Below are 18,578 nucleotides of genomic sequence, written 5' to 3' on the forward strand. Positions count from 1 at the left end.
CCCTTTAGGCTACTCTTCAGCAGCAACTGTAGGGTATCATTAGAAAGACGGGCCAGCTGGGAGTAACTTCTTTGCCTGGCAGTAGGAGAATTTTCCTCTCCTCTGTTTCTGTGTGGCACTTGCCCAAGTGAACCTGACAGATGCCCCCTCCTCAGGGCTCCTGGCCATATGTAGGAGATCTGGCCTGGGCTTTGAAACCAAATGGCACTGGTCCTGCTGACACGGGCCCACAGTTTCACCGCAGCACTGAAGATACTAGGTGTGACATGAGTCGTTGCGGTCGGGACCTTACGTGTCTGGGGAGCTCTGAGAGCCATCAGAGGAAACAAGGGGCGGGGCTTCTGGAGGAAGAGACACTTCGGCAGGGCCGAAGTTTTATTGGGGGGGAGGGGGGCGCGAAGCACTAGCAGGTGGGGGGACAGGCAAGGAAAGGCACGGAGAAAGATGGAACCAGAGCAGTTAGGGAGGGGTGGGCTGAGAAGTCCCTGTTATTCCCTGTTACCATGAGACCTTCACGTTTCGTTTCTCTAGCGCTTAACTTTAACATTTATTGACTGGGTGTTTTTTTCAGTTTACTTTGTTTGAGGTCCCACAGTGGTTCCTTTTGTGTCCCACCTTTGCCACCTAGTATGTATTCTCCCTTCCCCTATTACTAATTTCAGGGGCAGTTTCAGGAACTTGCTGCCCGGGTGCTCAGGTCTTCTTTTGCTGTATTCTTTAATTGCATTTTAAAAAATCATACTTTATAATATCTTTGGGAATTTAAATGTCAATCTGTCATAAAAACCAAGAGGCCTTTTGAGAAGGTGAATGGTCAGCTCCCAACTTCTCTTTGCTATTATCCCAGATCAGAATTGCTTCTACTGAGTAGTGCCAAGAGACCCAGGCGCGAATCCTAGAAAAGGGACCTTGGCAGGTCCTCCTGCTGACTGGGGGCCACCGTGTGATGTTTTGCAACTTGCTCTCCCCAGTACTGCATCTGGATCGACGGCCTCAGTGCCCTTCTGGGGAAGGACATGTCCAGCGAGCTGACTAAGAGTGACCTGGACACCCTGCTGAGCATGGAGATGAAGCTGCGGCTCCTGGACCTGGAGAACATCCAGATCCCTGAAGCTCCCCCGCCGGTGCCCAAGGAGCCCAGCAGCTACGACTTCGTCTATCACTACAGCTGAGCCTGACGCCGCAGGTGACGGCACCCAGGAAGGGATTGGGGCCCAGAGGAAACACTCACAGTCTGGTGCCTTGTCTTTTGCTTGTACAGAATCTGTAGTGACCATGGTGGCCAGGAAATGCCAACCATTGCTCCAACCCACCTCAGACCACCCAGAGCTTCCTCTTGGTCCCCATCTCCTGTGAGTCATAAGGGCAGGTGCTCTGGCCTCCCCGTCACTGTGGAGCCTGGGTTCAGGCCACGAGGAGCGAGCAGCAGATGCCCTTGCCTTCCGGGCCGAGAAACTGCTCCTTGAGCTGGATTTAACAAAAGCCACTTACCTTTTCTTCCGGAGCCTGCTCCCTGGCGGTCAGCCGGCTCCCCGTGTGGGCAGGGGCTGGCCCAGGAAGGCTGCTGCAGAGGACCGACGAGCTGGGCGTGCTGAGAGCCTTGGAGAGACTGCCTTTGGCCGACCCGTGCCTGTGTCTTAGATCTGAGCCGAGGCCTTGCCCTTGCCTGTGTCGTCTTTGTGAGGGCTTACTCCGGCCTCACACAGGGCCCACCTGCCGCTGCCGCCGCCGCCGCCGCCGCCTAGGTCGGCTCTGAGGCTCTGGTCTCCGGAGCCACCAGATCTCTCGCCCACGCAGTTGTCTGAGCAGATGGAAATTTCTACCTACAAGCCCTCAGTCTCTCATCCTGGCAAGCCAGAGTCAGGGAGGCTGAGTCCCTCCCTCTTGGCCTCAAGGAACTCTGCCCAGAGAGCCTGGGTGAGGCTGGGCCTAGACTGGCGAGGTCGCTAGATCCCACTGTCCTGCCCCCACACTTACACCTTTCCCTTCCTCTGGGAGAGATCACCCACTGAACCGGAAGAGCATCCCCCTCCAGTTGGCTTTCCTTTGGCCTTCCAGACCTCAGGAAACTTGCCTTCCCTTCCTCCCCACCCAGCGCTGTGGTTCCTCCCTCGGGCCGTGATTTCAGGGCGCTGGCTGAGGCCACAGCTGTGCCAACGGGGCATCCTTGGTGCTGCTGCACTCGTAAACCACACGCACAGCCTCTGCTTGGACATATGTGAACATGGCATTCAGTAGTGGTAGCCTGGCATGGTAGGTACTACCCAATGAAGAGTGTACTATATATTTTCTTTACTATAGGCCATACTTATACAGACATGTATATATATTTATATATAAGCTCTACCTATCCTAGGATGGACTGTGTGAGGGGAAATAAAATTGGAGGCAAAAACAAAAACAAAACAAAACAAAAAGTAACACTTCCAGTTGTGAGCCAAGACTGTAACCTGAGAGCAGCCAGGAGCTTCCTGTTAGTAACCGTGTTTTCAATAAATACTCTTTCATGTACAAATTGTGGTTCCTACTAACAGGCTCTTTCTCTGTTACTGGCTTTCTGCCAAACGGAACTTTCACCTTGACAAGCCTTCATTTCATTGTGCCTGGGAGACTTTGGAGAGCTCCAGCTGGAGTCCTCAGCCTCCTTCCAAGGGCCGCTTTCTCCCCCTCAGCCACCCTGCCTCCACCCTGCACACACACACACACATGTGCACCTGCTCACAGCTGTCATACCAGGACCAAGAGCTTTCTGCTCAGGCCTGCTGGGTACATCAGGGAAAGGCATACTGCACACCCCTGTGAACACGCCCTCCTGCTTCTTCCTGCCAGGGACACAGCCAGGGAACAGCTCGAGTCCTTGTACCTTACAAAGAAGACACGCTCTTCACCCTTTGTGTTGCCGAGCTTAGTGCCCAGCCTTCCAGCTGGTGTGCTAGGCTGTTGCTTCAAACCTCAGCCTTGGTAGCTGGGAGGCTTGAATGAGGGCCATGATGAAAATAGATACTTTCTCTTGCCTCAGAGAGAGAAGGGGGCAAGGACAAGCTCTTTCAAAAGGCATAGAAAGTGCACGCGGTACAGGCCTTGAGGACTGAATAAAGCTGAGACCTTGGGCAGCAATGGGTGCAACTGTAAGTGACTGGTAAGCACATAATGAACTAATGCTTGTGAAATGCCAGCTGCTGGTGGTGAGGGCAACAGCAGTTTGCATAATAAACAGCTTTTACACTCTGGCCTTGAGCCTTCTGTTCAGAGGGGCTGGGAGCCCAGTTAAGTCACTTGCAAGGGTCCATGTTTGTAGCCAGTCTTAGAGAGCCCAGGAGGGGCTTGAGGTGGGAGGGGGACGAAAAGCCCCAAAGGGGGCCTCTGTCCGCACCCCTGGCCTGCCCTCACGCCCTAATGGGTCTCCCTGTCTGCAGGCTGTCTGCCTTTTAATCCATCCTGCAAGATGAGTAAGATGCCCTAGCTGGCATTTTGGGGACCCCTGCATCCTGCCCCTTGGCCACTTTCCCAACCATAGTTTTTGTTCTCCTTCTCCCCTCCTATTTACTCAGAGACAGACGCTCTCCCCTTACCCGACCTATTGAGATCATTCTTAAAAAGTTTCAGGCACATAGAAAATTGTTCACAAATGTTTACTTACTAGTTACTACCTCCCATGGATCTTTCAAATCCTGAAACGTAATGCTCTGACTTAGCACTCCCCAGCTGGCTTGAGCAACCAGAAGAAAAAGCCCATGACAGATTTCTCTCTGCGGTCCTTTCCACGGTTGCCCAGCACTGGGTTGGAATAAGGTAAAACAATTTGTTCAAGAGAAGTAAATAGGTGACTGTTTTCTGGGTCCCCGTGGTGCGCAGGGCTCGGCAGCAGGCACCGGGCTTCGGAACGAGGCCCGATCGAGCGCAGGAGAAACGGACACCGGCAGCACGAGGGAGTGCGGGTGACGAGCTCGATGGACGCTCCCCGGGGCGGGTACGCGACGCGCGGTCTCCGCGGACTGTAGGGTGAGAACGCACCTCCGCCCCCCTGCCCCGCCCCGGCGAGCAGCCGGCCCCGCCCCCAGCGGCTTTTGGCGGAAATGCTCTTCCCGACCACGCAGCGCTGGGCCTCGCACTTCCGGCGGGAGGATCTCGGCGGGAGGATCTCGGCAGGAGCACCCGCGGCCGAGGTGAGTGGGATTGCGGCTGGACCCGGGGAGCCGCGGCCCGGCCGGGCTCCGCGCGCCGCGGCATGGGGCGCGCCTGGGCTCCCGCCCCGCCGTGGAGGGGGCCCGGGTCTCCACGAGCCCGCCCTCGGCCGGCTTCCGCGCGCGCTGCCCCGGGCATTCCCTGAGCCTCCGCGACCAGCCGGGCCTGGATGCAGACGGGAATCACGTCTGCACGGCTCTGCCCGCGGAGAGGCTGCATCCCGCGGTGGCACGGGAATGGGGGGCCGGCGGTAACCTCGAGGGTAAACAAAGAAACGTCAGGTGATGGGAGGTGCTACGAAGATGAGGAGGGGGCCCACGAGGAGAGTTCAGCCACGCAAGGGTGTGTGGAACAGTGTTCCAGAGAGGGAACAGTAGGTGCGAAGGGCCCCGGCTTGTTGGGTTTGACCAGCCACCAGGCCCCGCGCGCTGGGTGCTGGGAGCTGGGGGCCGGGGGCCGGGGGAGTGGTGGGAGCAGTGGAAGCAGAGGTCACAGACGCCTGCGGGGGCCAGGTGGTGGTGGGTTCCGGTGGGCCTTCTGAGGAACTGGAGTTCGCCTGAAATGGCTGATGGTCTGCTTTCTGTGCTTAAGCCATGGGCGGGGGCGGGGGAGGGCGGTGCAGGGATACTGGTTAGGAAACTGTTCAAGTCAGTACGTGAAAGGTAATTGTGGCTAAGACTGTGGTGGTGGAGAAGAGGCGAAGAGCGTCGATGGGTGAGGAGGAGGACATTGGGATGGACCTGGCAGGACAGGATTTGAGGGAAGAGGGGAAGCGTCATTGATTAGGGGGTGTAGGCTGAAGTACCCAGATGTATTGTGCTGGCATTTACTAATGATGTTGGGGGCATGAGTCAAGGAATCAGCTTGGGGCACCGTAAAGTTTCAGGTTCAAGTTAGATATACTAGCCTGGAGCTCGTAGGAAAGGTTTGGGCTTATGTAAGGAATTTAGCAATCATTGGCATGTCAGTCACCTGGGAGGAGATTACGCAGGCTGAGAATTAAGGCAGATAAGAGAGGCCAGGGTCCAACCCACAGGCGCCAGCTGGGTTGACCGAGAAGGGGTCCAGAAAAGCAGAAGAGAGGCATCCAAGAGGTTTTCCCAGGAAGAGGAAGGGATCGTTGTTTTAAGATGCTGATGAGACCAGCGACTTGGCCCCAGAAGGAGCAACCAGAAGGAGGGCCTGGTGACTCAGTGGGGATGGGCTGGGGAAGTTCCACTGGAAGGGGACCAGGAGGGGAGCGACCCTCTACTGTGAGCCAGCAGCACAGGCTTTACCTGATGCCACTGACTGCCCTCCCGGGAGGCTCCTGACTTTATCCTCCTTTGCAGTTGAGGAGACTGAGGTCCACAGTCAGAGAACTTAAGAGTCCTGAAGAAGGAGGGAAGCCATGACTTGATCCCAGGCTTTTCCTGCCCCGGGCCCACCCTTCTGAGCACTAAGCTGCCTGGCCCGTGTTACACTTGGGGTGACTTAGGGGAGCCGGTGCCGTGGGGACGCACCAGTGGATGGCTGCTGCTCCAAGCTGTGCTGCCTCCTGAGGAAAATGAGGCAGAGCGCTGAATTCCATTCTTGGGCAAGTGAGATTTGAAAAAGAGCACTTGCTCCTTTAAGCCTAGTTTCCCTTATCATGAAATAAGGGTGGAGACCTTATCAGCTAGGGTCTGTATCTCCAGCGCTAGATATACAGGATAGACCTGCTTAATAAAAGCACTCTGAGTAAGTGGTGAGATGGTTTCCAAGAGCTCTATCAGCAGAGGTCTGATTTTGTATTGGGGTTGGGTGACCTTCCAAACAGTAAGAGAAGAAGCGCTAACCTTGAGACGATGGTCCCTGGGGGCTGGGTCAGACGTGGGGACTTCCTCGAGGTAGGGGGCCCGGCCTGGCTCTTCGAAGGAAGGGCAGGCTTTGAACAGTGAGGGGAAGGCAGAGGGCATTGCTGTGTTGGGGCAGGAATAGCAGCAGCAAGAGCAGAAGGTATGAAACGCTGGTTCACAGAAGGGTACAGACCGCCCTGGCTGGGAAGCCGTGGGTGGGAACCACAGGAGAGAGTGCTTGAAGGAAGGTCTCTTAGTGCCAGCATGCCCCGTGGTCACCCTGGTAGTGTTAGCAGTCCTCAACAGGGAGCTGTTTTGCCTCCAGGTGACATTTGGCAACGCCTGGAGACATTCTTGCTTGTCACTGGGATGAGGGGCAGGGGTGCCCCAGGCACTAGCAGGGTAGAGACCAGAGATGCTGCTGAATGTCCCACAGTGCACAGGACAGGCCTTGTCCCCACAAAGCAGTCCCTGGCTCCAGCCGCAGTCACCCAAGGTGGAGGAGGCTGGGTCTGGAGGACAATGTGGGCCTTGAGGCCTGTTAGACGCTGCTCTTGAGGACACTGACTGGAGGAGCAGAGAGAAGCAGAGGGAACCACATAGAAGCCTGAGGTGTCATTTGGGGAGAGAAGGCATGGTGGCTCGGATGGTAGTGGTGCAGGACAGGAGATGGGGTGGTATTTGGGATGCTTTGGGGAGGCAGAGCTGACGGTATTTGTTGATTGGATGTGGGCTGAGGGTAACAGAGGAATCAAGGATGAGAACCACGTTACTGGCCTAAGCAAATGGGTGAATGGAGGTCCCCCTGGCCGAGGTGGGAAGTGGAGCGGGTTTGGACAGAGGGTAGGCGAGTCCCGGAAAACAGGAGTCCGTCCGGGACAGGCTGCGTGAGAGATGCCTAATGCTAGACACCCAAGCGAGGAGACAGGCGGGCAGCTGCCCCGCCTGCATGGACGGGGAGGTCAGCTTACAGGAGGCACTTCAGGGGGTGGGCCCACCCGGGCAAAGGAGCACAGTGGTTCTTAACATCGTGGAGGCAGCGCCCTTTTTAATGACAAATGTTTTATTAACAGCGTTTCCCATCCCTCTCTTACTATCTTAAGATGAAACTTGGGGTTCAAAACACTCCCTACACATAATTTTATCAAAGTTGGCTGTGCCCTGACCGTAATGTAAGAGAAATAAAAGTAATCGTTAATAAAATGTTTCAATATGTAAGTTCCTGGGCACAGGATGCTAGAAGCTACAATGAAGCAGCTGCAATACTGCAGAACTTCTCAGTCCCAGCTGAGCAGGAGGCCGCTGGACCCCCTGGAACGGGGGTTTCTCCAAACAGGGAGCTCCTGGCACCCTTTTATTGAAAACAGTTCGGTCTCCCCCTCAGTGCACCTGGTAAATGTGTTCTTGGAAATGTTAGTGCCTGGGAGAACTATGGAAAACACTGTGCTGTGTTACCTGTGAAACAGAGCTGGTTCTAGGCTCAGGGAATTATAAACTCTTTCACCTACAGGACTCTCGCAGTCAAGCAGGATGCAGAACAATTCTGAGTTATGTGGACTGTCCCCCTCATAGTCCCCACTCTCTAAAAGCTAGAGGTGTCCCCCCAGAACACCTCCATGGGGTTACCAAAGTTCCCTTGAAGACAGCCAGAGCCCTGGGCTGTCCTCTGAGACATGAGCTTTGCGTGAGCTCCCAGTTTGCCTTGGGGGAGGGGAAATGATAACCCAGGTTCCAATGTATAGTCCAAGTGTAAATAGTCCCTTTGGAAAGGACTGGGGAGAGGAGAGTGAGGGTATGTCTGATCAGATGGCTCTAGGAAGGCATCAAGGAGGCGGCATTCCAGCAGGGCGGGACCGTCTGAAAGGAGGAAGCCAGGGGCAGGAGGGGTACAGATGAAGCAGTAGGTGGGAAAGTGCTGGACTGGGGTCCACGGGGTCTCCTGGGGCCTGGCATGCTCTGGGCATTCCCTGGGGTTGGCTGGGCTGATAGGGGGCCAGGGAGTGGTTTAGTTTGGCAATAACCTAAGGCAGGCTCCTTATCTGTGGGAGTGGCAGTTAGGGGCCGGGCAAAGCAGGTGTGGGTTTCCTGGCCCATTTATAACACCTGAGAGACCAGATCAGTCCCCTGAAAACCACAGGCCGCTCTCGCAGTGAGGCACACTGTACGGAGAACTTAGAGTGTGCTGGGGGCGGGGGGGTAAGGCTAGACGGGACATGGTGGGTCTCCCAGGGGACACCGACATCACTCACAGCATGCCCTGCACAAGTTCGATGACAGGGTCACAGGGGAGCTGAGGAAGCACCCACCCCGTTGCGGGGGGCGGGGGCGGGGGCAGGGGGTTTCCTGATGAAGCAACAAACATCTGAGCTGAAGAGGAGTAAAGCAGCTGAGAAAGTCAGGGAGGAGGACTGAGCATTAGGTCCCTTGAGGCAGCAGAGGAGCCTGGCTGCTTGGACTAGAGCACAAGTGTGCGCCCTCGTCCCCTCCCGAGAGGCCGCCTGGTCAGGCCTTTGTAGCCACGGGAAGGGTTTTGATCTTTATCTTGAGAGCACTGGGAGCCACGGAAGGGCTTTAAGCAGTGGTCTGACATGATCAGATTTACGTTTTAAAAAGGTCACTTTGGTAGCAATCCATGGAGAGCAGCGTGAGGTGACGGGAGAGCGGATGTGACAGGGAGCCCTGCACCGAGCCCCGGTGCTGGGGGCGGGCTCCTCCCTGCCGTCCTGTCCGCTCAGAGCTGCCTCTTCATCCTTCCAGCCTCCGACCTGGGGGCCCCCGAGCCCTGCGAACAGTTAACCATGGCGAGGCGTGGCCTGGGCCACCAGCCCCTTGGGTGAGGACTCTGCCTGAGGCCCTGCTGACCGCCCTGAATGATGGAGGTGAAGAGAACTCTAATCAGGTGACATTCTTGTTGAAAGTCCTTCTTGGTGAAGTCGTGGCCCCGACCGAGCGGCTCTTCCTGCAGCCTGTGTTCGGGAGAGGTGCCGGCCCCCACCCACCCGGCTAGGGAGTTGCCACTTCCACGGATGGGGAGGTGGGCCCTCGACGTGGCCTTTGTGTGGAAGGCGGTGTTGACTCTGGGGCTGGTCCTTCTCTACTACTGCTTCTCCATCGGCATCACTTTCTACAACAAATGGCTGACCAAGGTATCTTGGAGGAAGGCCTGTGGAACGGGGGGAGTGGGGCTGGGAGGAGGAGCCTGGGCCACAGTTTCCCTAATATTTAACAACAGGAAGGTGTGGGCTTCAGCCAGTCAGACCGGAGGCCAGTCGCACTGGTGGTGGGACAGGGTCCAACCCCCAGCCCTGCCACCCAAGGGTCCCCCAAAATGTTTGTATCGAGGGCAAATTGGGCTGGGGGTGGTGCACAGGGATGAGCTGGGGAGACTTGGGGGAATCAGGCAGCAGCTGCTGACCAACAGGTAGAAAAGTCATTCAATACTCTGATAATTGGCACCGCCATCCCGGCCCACCCTGGCTGCTGCCTGTGTGCGGGCCTGAGAGGGGCAGGAGCGGGGAGCTAACAGGTGGGTGAAGGGCGGCGACAGCACTGAGCTAACGTAGAGCCCTATTCTTCTACCTCCCTTCTGGGGCGACCTCCAAAACAGGCTCAGCCTCGCTTGCCAAGCCATTGTAATGTAGGCAAAAGCCCCCAGGAAACACCAAATTGGCCCCAGGGCCAGCAGGCCAAGACAGGAGGGGGGCGGGGGGGGGGTGGTAGGCGAGGGCCAGCTGGCTAAGCTGGGCTGCCCGCTGTGCTTGGGCTCCTGCAGAGCTTCCACTTCCCCCTCTTCATGACGATGCTGCACCTGGCTGTGATCTTCCTGTTCTCCGCCCTGTCCCGGGCACTGGTTCAGTGCTCCAGCCACAGGGCCCGCGTGGTGCTGAGCTGGACCGACTACCTCAAGAGAGTGGCTCCGACAGGTGTGCCTGTGGGGGGACCCGGCCAGGGAGAGTTGCTTGGGAAGCCATAGACCCAGAAGGAAAGGACACCTTCCAGAGGCTTGAGGCTTAGGCCCCGGATTCCCTGCCCTGCCCCATATTTCCTCACTCTGCTCTTCCTGCCCTGCCCACTCTCACTTCTGCCTCTTACACGCTCCCCACCCTCCCACTTCCCCCTCCTCTCCCGGGAAAAGCCCCAGTGTAGCAGCAGCCTCCCAGTTCCCTTGCCCTTGTACACGCACACTGAGCTGTGTTCTCAGGCCTGGAGCTAGGGCGTGTAGTCTAGTCGTGGATCTGAGCCGAGGGGAAGGCTGGGCGGGGCAGGTTCCCCAGAGCAGGGAGGAGTTGGCTGAGACCTCGAGGGTGAGCGGGACCAGCCGGTCCTGGGAGAGGAGGGCACCGTGTGCCCGGGAGAGGGTTGGTGTGTATGTCGGTCTGAAAGGAAACAGTGTCTCAGGATGCTGAGAAGCAGCCTTAGGGAGAGGTAGTGGAAAAATGAGAGGGTTGGAGGGGTCTGGTCCTGGAGGGCCAGATCCTGCTCGGCGACCACTCTGCAGAGCGCTCAGGGTCAGGTTAACAGTTGTTGTCGGGGGGCATCCAGGACAGTGAGCGGTGAGCAGTGGGAACGCAGGCCCCAGCCAGCCAGGGAGGGCCCAGCCTGAATGCTGGAGCAGACCCGTTCCCCTGGGTTTTGGCCAGGAGTTAAGTTTTTCACATTTTACTTTCTTTCTTTCTTTCTTTCTTTCTTTCTTTCTTTCTTTTTTTTTTTTTGAATCTTCACCTGAGGAAATGCTCACTGATTTTAGAGAGAGAGAGGAAGGGAGGGAGAGGGAGGGAAGGGAACATCAATACATCAATGCAAGAAAGAAACATCTCATATGAGCCCCTACTGGAGACCAAAAGAACAGCCTAGGTATGTGCCCTGAGCCCTTGACCTGACCTTTGGGTTTACCAGATAACTGCGCTCCAGCTCCAACCCACTGGACCCCAGCGGCCAGGGCCAGGAGTTAGCCTTGTAGTTGCTGGGTAGAAAGGAAGGCCCAAGGGCCCCCCCAGAAAGCCAGCGTGAGTGGGGCAAAGCAGGGGGCACTCAGGTGCCTCGCGGAAATGTTCTAATAACTGGTGCCCTCGTTGCGCCTGCCCTTCTCCCCCACGTGCCCCATGGGCGCCCCTTGTCTCCACAGCACTGGCAACGGCACTTGACGTGGGCTTGTCCAACTGGAGCTTCCTCTACATCACCGTCTCACTGTGAGTACCTGCCACACCCGCCGCTTCCCCGCAGGCCCCGGTCCTCTCTGTCCGGCTGGCTGTGTGCACGCTTGGCCGACCAGCCAGCCCCCGCGCTCTGGGGCCAGCCCTCCTCTCGCAGCAGCTCCCTGACACCCCAGCTCCGCGGCCCCGCCCTTAAGCTGGGCACACAGAGGACGTGGCGCCTGCCTGGTCTGGGGGGGCCGGGGCTCAGACAGAACCGGGGCAGGCGTGGCGCGGGAAGGGGGTGTGATGGTGTGCGGTGTGCAGAGCCGCACGCGGGGAGGCACGACGGTGGCTTCTCGTCTGCGACTTTGTGCTTCAGGAGCACAGTCGCTGCCTTGACTCTTCTCCTCTCGTCCTTTCTTCCTCCTCCCGGTCTCCACTGAGGGATAGGTAATAATAGGCCTCGTGAGCTCCTTGTCAGACCTGCAGCCTTTTCTCCCTGGTGATAATGAGAGGCTTCCTAGAGGTTTCTTTCAATTAAAGGTCATGTATCAGCCCAGATGACTCAGGCCACCGTCTGTCGGTCTTTGTACCCAGATTGCACTGCTCCCCGGAGCAGAGCCAGTCGCCCTCAGGGGAGTCAGGGAGCTCCGTCCCCCCTCCCCGCTTCAACCCACCAATGGTGCCGTGAGCTCCGCTCTCAATGGGTCTGCGTCCTGGGCCCCATCCATGCATTGTGGTGATTTCGCTTCCAGGTACACAATGACCAAATCCTCAGCCGTCCTCTTCATCTTGATCTTCTCTCTGATCTTCAAGCTGGAGGAGCTGGTGAGATCCCAGCCCCCCTTCTATCCCTCCTGCCCCCGCAGATGCTAAGAATCAAAGGGGGGATCTGAGCAGTAGCTAGTGGCTTGTGGCTTATGGCTTGTCACTACGCGAAAGGTGAGACAAGCCTGGCCAGGCGGCAGGAACCCCCATTGCTGAGGAAGGACGTGGGCCTGGGCACTGCTGAAAATGGCTAGAAAGCATGGCAGGGGGTGCTGGCCAGAGGCAGGAGGATTCAAGGAAGAGGGTCCAGGTCCGGTCAAGCTGGGTCAGAGGCTCCCTGCTGTGTGAGATGGAGCCCTCTGTGTCCTGGTGCGGGGGAGGAGTGAGGCCCCGTGGGGGTCTAGGACAGCCGTAGCAAAGCATGTCAGCATTTGAGGGCAGGCAGGGGTGTTGGGGACATGCCAGCTGAACCTCAGCCCTGTACACGCCCGCGGGAAGGAGTGGGCCGCGGCAGGGGCGAGGCAGTGAAGGCGGCTGCGGGCCCCACACCCAGGTGTGATGGCCTCGAGACCCCCAGGTCAGCCGCCACCTGCCTGCTCTTCGTCCTGACAGCGTGCGGCGCTGGTCCTGGTGGTCATCCTCATCGCCGGGGGCCTCTTCATGTTCACCTACAAGTCCACGCAGTTCAACATGGAGGGCTTTGCCTTGGTGCTGGGGGCCTCATTCATCGGCGGCATTCGCTGGACCCTCACCCAGATACTCCTGCAGAAGGCGGAACTTGGTGAGAGGGGGCCTGGGCACCAGGCGGGCCGGGCAGAGGCAGGCCAGCCGGGCCTGGCGGCTCACCCGTGCCCCCGTTCCGTAGGGCTCCAGAACCCCATTGACACCATGTTCCACCTGCAGCCGCTCATGTTTCTCGGGCTCTTCCCTCTCTTTGCCATATTTGAAGGTAGGTCGGGCCAGCGCCAGAGGTCCCTGGGTATGGCAGGTCACTGTCCCTGCTCCCAGCCCAGCACTGTGATAGCTGAGAGGATGCAGAGATCAAGGATGGGCCCCCCCACCCCACCCCCCAGCAGTGCCTGGTCTGGGCAGACACTTCAGCCAAGTGGCTGGGGTCCAGTATGACAAATGTTTTGTTTTTAAGATTTTACTTATTTTGAGAGAGAGGGGAAGGTAGGGAGAAAGAGAGAGAGAGACGTCAATGTGCGAGAGGTATGTTGACCTGTTGCCTCTTGCACACCTCGACCTGGACACCTAGCCCACAGCCCAGGTGACCTGCAACCGTTCAGTTTGCAGGCTGGCACTCAGGCCACTGAGCCACACCAGCCAGGGCCCAACGCAATGAATGTTAACATAGAAAGTGTTCAAAATCCAGCGGACAATGATGACAGTGAATGTGTCCAGCCCAAAAGGTATGCCAGGGCTGTTCTTACCATTTTCTGTACGTTAATGCTTTTAATAGTCCCCAAATCCCTGTGGGGCAGGACTATTAATATCCCCTCTTGCTGGTGAAGAAACTGAGGCAGAGAGACGTAATGGTAACCTTGCCTTGGTCCCAGTCCCGCAGCTCATACACGAGCCTGAATGTGGATCCTGGAGCTGCCTCCAGGGTCCCTCCTCGTAACCGCCATGCTGTGTTCTGCCTCTTCAGAGAAGCCAGGGTCCCGAGTTGTCTCGGGATGGCAGGGTGGAAAGCCAAGTCAAAAAGACATCCCGGACAGTGTATTTGGGGGGAATGACCTGGACTTGGACAGGCTGATGGGGGTGGCGCGTCCCAGGAAGGGGGAACAGTAGGTTCAGAGCAGTGGCGTGTGTGCTGGGGGAGTGTGGGTTTCGGGGGGCGGCGGGGCAAGGTGCCAGGGTCCGGTGCACGGAGCCTGCGCAGGTGAGCAGCCCCCTCCACTGTCTTCTCCCAGAGGAGGGAGGAGGTCCAGCGCCATGCTCCTCCCTCTGATGTCTTGGGATTACTCTTTGTCCCGGAGTCCCTTCTGTCTTCGGGGTCATTACAGAAAATTCTGTCCTAGGTCCATTTAAGTTTCAAGCAGTGAAGCATCTCGAACCTCCTGAGAAAATTGTCCTGCAGCCCTGTTGCCCAGGAGACTTCTCTTCTGTCCTGCAGCCCCGTTTCTCTTCCTTTTTCAAATCTCTCCGCATTCCTCCATTGCGCCCCCTGCACCAAACGCCACGCTCTCCCCGCTCCCTGCATGTTTACACCATTCTCCGTCTCTGCAAACCCTCATCCGAAAGCCCCTAGTAGTCGTCACTTAGCAAAGCTGCGTGGATTTAGCTCCTTTAATCTTTTCTGTAAATTAATCCCCCAAGCGCCTTCATTACTTATGTTGCTTTCCCCGAATTCCTTCAATTCGCCCATGCCTCTGCAGTACTGCTGAGCCCGGCCCCAGACAAGACGTCCTACGTTGCCAGGCTGTGTGCCTGCAGGGGGGAGGCTGTCACTCTGCATTTCTTTGCTGCTTCTCTCCACAAATCTCAAAGCCCCAGGCCAGCCTCCTGCTCCCACAGGTGTGTCCTTTGAGCCTAGTTCTGGGCTTGTACCCACCCTGCTAGTGCTCCCAGGGGCCTTCCTTCTGGGAGGGACCCCGGGAATCGCCCTCTTGGGGACGGCGTTGGAGGACCGACAAGCCCCGGAAGCCTACGCAAAATTCCGTGCCTGGATGCCTGTGTGGGTGGCTCTGGAATGAGGGACCATGGCTTTTGTAGTATATTTATATGCAGTGTTTGGTTTTTGAGAACTGTTCATCAAATTACACCATCTGTTTGAGAAACCCTGGTCTAGTCCCAACCCTTTTGTTTTATTAGCGGGGAAATGGGCTCCAGAAAGGGCGTGTGTCTCAGCCAAGTCCCACGGCTGTGCAGTAGTGAGGCCTGGATTAAAATGGCCAAGATCGGTAAGGACGGTTTTGTCGCAGTTTTAGACGGCCTGCCTGAGACTGAGAACGAGGGGCCCCCCCAGTGGACCAGGGAGGATGTCTGCAGTCCTCGCCCGAAGGGCTGCCCCGCCTCTCTTTGGCCCATTAGCTACTGTGGCTGCAAAGGCCGCGTGCAGTGCCCACCCTCCCGCCCCTTCCACGGGTGGGAGGGCAGTGCCCTGTGAAAGAGCAGGGTGCCCCATGGGTTCTCTCTGCGGCGCTGTCCCTGCACTTAGCCCGGGATCCCGGAGCCTTCCCCACCTTGCCCTGTGAGGGTCTCCGGCTCCCACTGGCCCGGACGCACTGGCAGCCTTCCCTGCTTCCCTGGTCTCCCCAGGCCTCGGCCGTCTGCGCAGGCTTCTCCCGGCCTGGGCCCTGGGTGCTCAGGGAGCAGGCCCCGCGACAGCGGCAGGCCTCACAGCGGGCTGCGGGGAGGCTGAGGCCACCCAGCAGGCTCACCCAGGACCTGGTCGCCCCTCTCTCCCCCGTTGCTTTCAGGTCTCCATTTGTCCACATCTGAGAAAATCTTCCGTTTCCAGGACACGGGGCTGCTCCTGTGGGTGCTTGGGAGCCTCTTCCTTGGCGGGATTCTTGCCTTTGGTTTGGGTTTCTCCGAGTTCCTCCTGGTTTCCAGAACCTCCAGCCTCACTCTCTCCATTGCAGGCATTTTTAAGGTACAGACTTGAAGGTGACCCCAGTCGTGTCTTAGAGAGGAGCCCCCTGAAGGCAATCCTCACCAGCAGCGCCTGTCCCTGCCTCCCCCTGCTGCCCCCCCTCCCCCGCCACCAGCCTACAGAGAAGGGACAGAAGTACCTCTGGGCGCTGAGCGCCGTGCCCCCATCTATACCCCTCATCCATGCTGCAGCCCGGGGAGTGGGGATGGTCATCAGGCAGGAAGAGCGGCTGCTACCCAAGCCGCACAGCGGGGTGGCCGGGCTGGGACACAGAGCAGAACCAGGTTGGGCTCCACCAGGCTTGAGGCCCATTTGCACCTCACCAGGAACGCCAGCGGCGGTCGCCAGTTCCGCAGTGGGCTGGAGCCACGGGTTGAGAAGACCCCAACCCTTGTCCAGACTCATCAGTAACAATTCTGATTGGTTGGTGGTGTCTCCCCAGGCACGTACAGGGACAGTGACGTCATGAGTGCCCTGTGCAGGCCGAGCCTGCCTTTACTGCTGCCTGGCAGCACTCTCCCCTCTCCTCTCCCCATTTCCTCCACCACCCATCTCCCTCCTTCCTCCCAGAACCCTGGAGAGGGCTGAACCCCTCCCACACCCCTGCCCACTGGCTCAGGTGGATGAGCGCTGTGCAAAAGCAGAAACGCAGGGCTCCCTGCGGGTCTTCTGTTGCCAGCCAAGTGATGAGGTGCACACTGGTTCTCAGAACGCATCCTGCCACGGTGCCATTTGCAGCCACTGCACATGAAGAACTCCGGGACCAGTGAGGGTCCCGTGGAGCCCAGGATGACACAGCATTCTCCTGTAGCGGCCAAGGGCGCCCTGTGTGTAGGTGGCCTCAGGAAGGGTGGCTGTCCATTATCCCCACGAGCACTGCGGCATTTGGTTTGTCTGTTTTCATCCTGCAATTCTGTGAAAAGCACCGCTTCTGTTGCCTCAGTAACAAAGGAAGAAAGCATTGCCTGCCGGCCTGGCCCGCCAAGCCCTGCGGAGACGCCCTTGGCTCCGCAGGCCAGCCTGCCCTGGCCCGGGAGCTTGGGCAAGTCTGGCGCGCTCTGTGGGCGTGCTCGGAGCCGTGGCCCTCCGTGCAAGGGGACCGACTCATCCTGCTGATCACTTCCCCTTCCTGCGTCTCTCCCCACAGGAAGTCTGCACTTTGCTGTTGGCAGCTCATCTGCTGGGTGATCAGATCAGCCTCCTGAACTGGCTGGGCTTTGCCCTCTGCCTCTCGGGAATATCCCTGCATGTGGCCCTCAAGGCCCTGCCCTCCAGAGGTAACCAGAGTCCCTTTGGAAGCCTGAGTTCTGGTGACGCTGTCCCCCGTGACCTCTCAGCCTCTCTGATTTCACATCCCAGCCCTGCTGGGAACAGGCAGGAGGCCCTCTGCTTCTCCGGAGTAGCTCTGGTCTGTGCGGTTCAGCCGCCTCTGCGTTGCCTGATACTCTGTAATTCACAAAATGTGCCTGGTGGCCCTGCTGCCACCAGCCACTCCACTGGGAAGACACCAGAGTCATTTCTAAGGGGTGGGGTGGGGGGCCTGGGTGACGAAGTGCACAGTCACTTTGTGGCACACCAAGAAGCTAGCGCTGGGTCTGTAACTTGTCTCTCTGTCCCCAGGGGATGGCGGCCCCAAACCCTCCAAGGGGCTGGGTTCCAACCCTGACCTCGAGCTGCTGCTTCGGAGCAGCCAGCCAGAAGAAGATGGCAACGAGGAGGCGGAGGAGGAAGAGTACTTTGTGGCCCAGGGATAGCAGCGGCCTGCAGGGTGCAGCTTGGAAGCAGGCCTCGCCCAACCTTCGCACCAAACTGCGGCGGCTCGGGGACCCGGTGGCCCCTCACAGCAGCTGGGAGCGGCCAGGAGTGTCCCGGGCTGGGCCTCCATAGCACACGGCCACGTGGTGGGGCTGGTCAGGGAGCTGGTCGGACAGGGTGGAGCACCAGGCCAGCCTCAGGCCTGGCCGGAGCAGGGCCCAAGCTGTGCTGGAGTCGCTGCAGAGGAAGGGAGGGCTTTTTCTCCGCAGGCTGCCAGGATCGCGATTCCAGGGGCGTTTGCGGAGACTCATTTGGACTGCAGAGCAGCTGGGAAGGGGAGATGGAGCGGCTGGGGACTTCTCACCTGGACAGCCGTTCCTCAGAGAGCAGACCTATTTATAGTTTGGAAATAAAGGGTTTACAGCCTTCTGGCTGCATGGTGTTGCTCAGAGGGGTGGGGGCAGGGAGGGGCAGTCCAGGCCTGGCCTTTGCAGCTTCTCTGCCCAGAGCCTCCTGTGGGCAACTGGCCACGCCTCAGGCCCCCCATCACTTGGGCTCCTGATGGAGCCCGGGACCCTCTGGTGGCCCGATCACACCTGCATGCGGGAAACAACGATGTGCACTGAGCACCGTATGCTGGGACCTTCACGCTTTCACAGCCTGGATTCGAATCCTGACTGTGTCACTGGCTGTGTGACCTTAACCAATTACTTAACTGCTCTGTACCACGCTTTTCTCACCTGTGAGATGGGGAGAATAATTGAGAGTTGTCTGGAGGTTGGAAACAGTTTAAATGTTGTGTGTTTGTTTTGAAAATCCTCTTGACCACCATTGGACCAGGACCCTGAGTGAGTGGCCGACCTAGGGTTCACGGCCAGGCCTGCATGCCCGCATGTGTGTCCGCAGAACATGCGTGGATGGGTGTGCAGGCCTCTGGGCCTTCTGGTCCCCTACCCAGGACAAGTCACACCGCCCCTCTAGGCTGTAGTCTTTACAAAATGGCCAGGGACCAGGTTGCCTGGGTTGGAGGGGCCCGGGGACCACGTCCTCCTAAGCAGAAGTGCTCTTAGGCACTCACAGCAGGTGGCGCCGTTGCACCACGAGGGGACTCTGAACTACCCAACCTACCACCACTAACCAGGTCCAGGGGAGGGTCCTTGGAAGAGGACAGTGGGCATCCCCAGGTGGTGACTTGGACCGTGCTTGGTATGCATTGTTTTAATCAGGAAAGCTCATTGTTAAGCCTAGGAGAACATGAGTGCTACAGACACAGGGCCGGCCAACTTTTTGTAAAGGGCCAGGGAGTACATATTTCCC

At 58.0% G+C, this 18,578-nt stretch overlaps 2 protein-coding genes across 5 annotated transcripts in view; both read left to right on the top strand.

Annotated features, from left to right (window-relative positions):
- The window catches only part of ELMO2 (engulfment and cell motility 2), a 34,699-nt gene extending 32,203 nt beyond the window's left edge, over window positions 1-2,496 (top strand). For all 4 annotated transcript variants that reach the window (XM_054573649.1, XM_054573653.1, XM_054573648.1 and 1 more), the window contains one exon: window positions 972-2,496. In XM_054573649.1, coding sequence (XP_054429624.1) covers window positions 972-1,172 — 201 coding nt within the window. In that variant the 3' untranslated portion in view covers window positions 1,173-2,496. The remainder of the gene's footprint in view (window positions 1-971) is intronic.
- Window positions 2,497-4,108: 1,612 nt separating this feature from the next.
- Window positions 4,109-18,046, top strand: SLC35C2 (solute carrier family 35 member C2). Its single transcript, XM_054573654.1, has 10 exons — window positions 4,109-4,166; window positions 8,760-9,148; window positions 9,775-9,925; window positions 11,128-11,191; window positions 11,893-11,965; window positions 12,518-12,686; window positions 12,771-12,854; window positions 15,331-15,506; window positions 16,654-16,783; window positions 17,127-18,046. The coding sequence occupies exons 2-10, from the start codon at window positions 9,029-9,031 to the stop codon at window positions 17,258-17,260; spliced, it is 1,101 nt and encodes a 366-aa protein (XP_054429629.1). The 5' UTR covers window positions 4,109-4,166; window positions 8,760-9,028; the 3' UTR covers window positions 17,261-18,046.
- Window positions 18,047-18,578: the final 532 nt, after the last annotated feature.

Source organism: Pteronotus mesoamericanus, unplaced genomic scaffold, assembly GCF_021234165.1.
Source record: "Pteronotus mesoamericanus isolate MK-2021 breed Mesoamerican mustached bat unplaced genomic scaffold, CSHL_Meso_final contig_25, whole genome shotgun sequence".
Lineage (NCBI taxonomy): Eukaryota > Metazoa > Chordata > Mammalia > Chiroptera > Mormoopidae > Pteronotus > Pteronotus mesoamericanus.

Excerpts from the sequence above, each read along its gene's own strand:
- SLC35C2 (XM_054573654.1), top strand. The coding sequence starts at position 9,029 with ATGGGGAGGTGGGCCCTCGACGTGGCCTTTGTGTGGAAGGCGGTGTTG. Across the intron at positions 12,855-15,330 it reads TCTCTTTGCCATATTTGAAG|GTCTCCATTTGTCCACATCT; the intron begins GTAGGTCGGGCC and ends CGTTGCTTTCAG. Across the intron at positions 16,784-17,126 it reads CAAGGCCCTGCCCTCCAGAG|GGGATGGCGGCCCCAAACCC; the intron begins GTAACCAGAGTC and ends CTCTGTCCCCAG.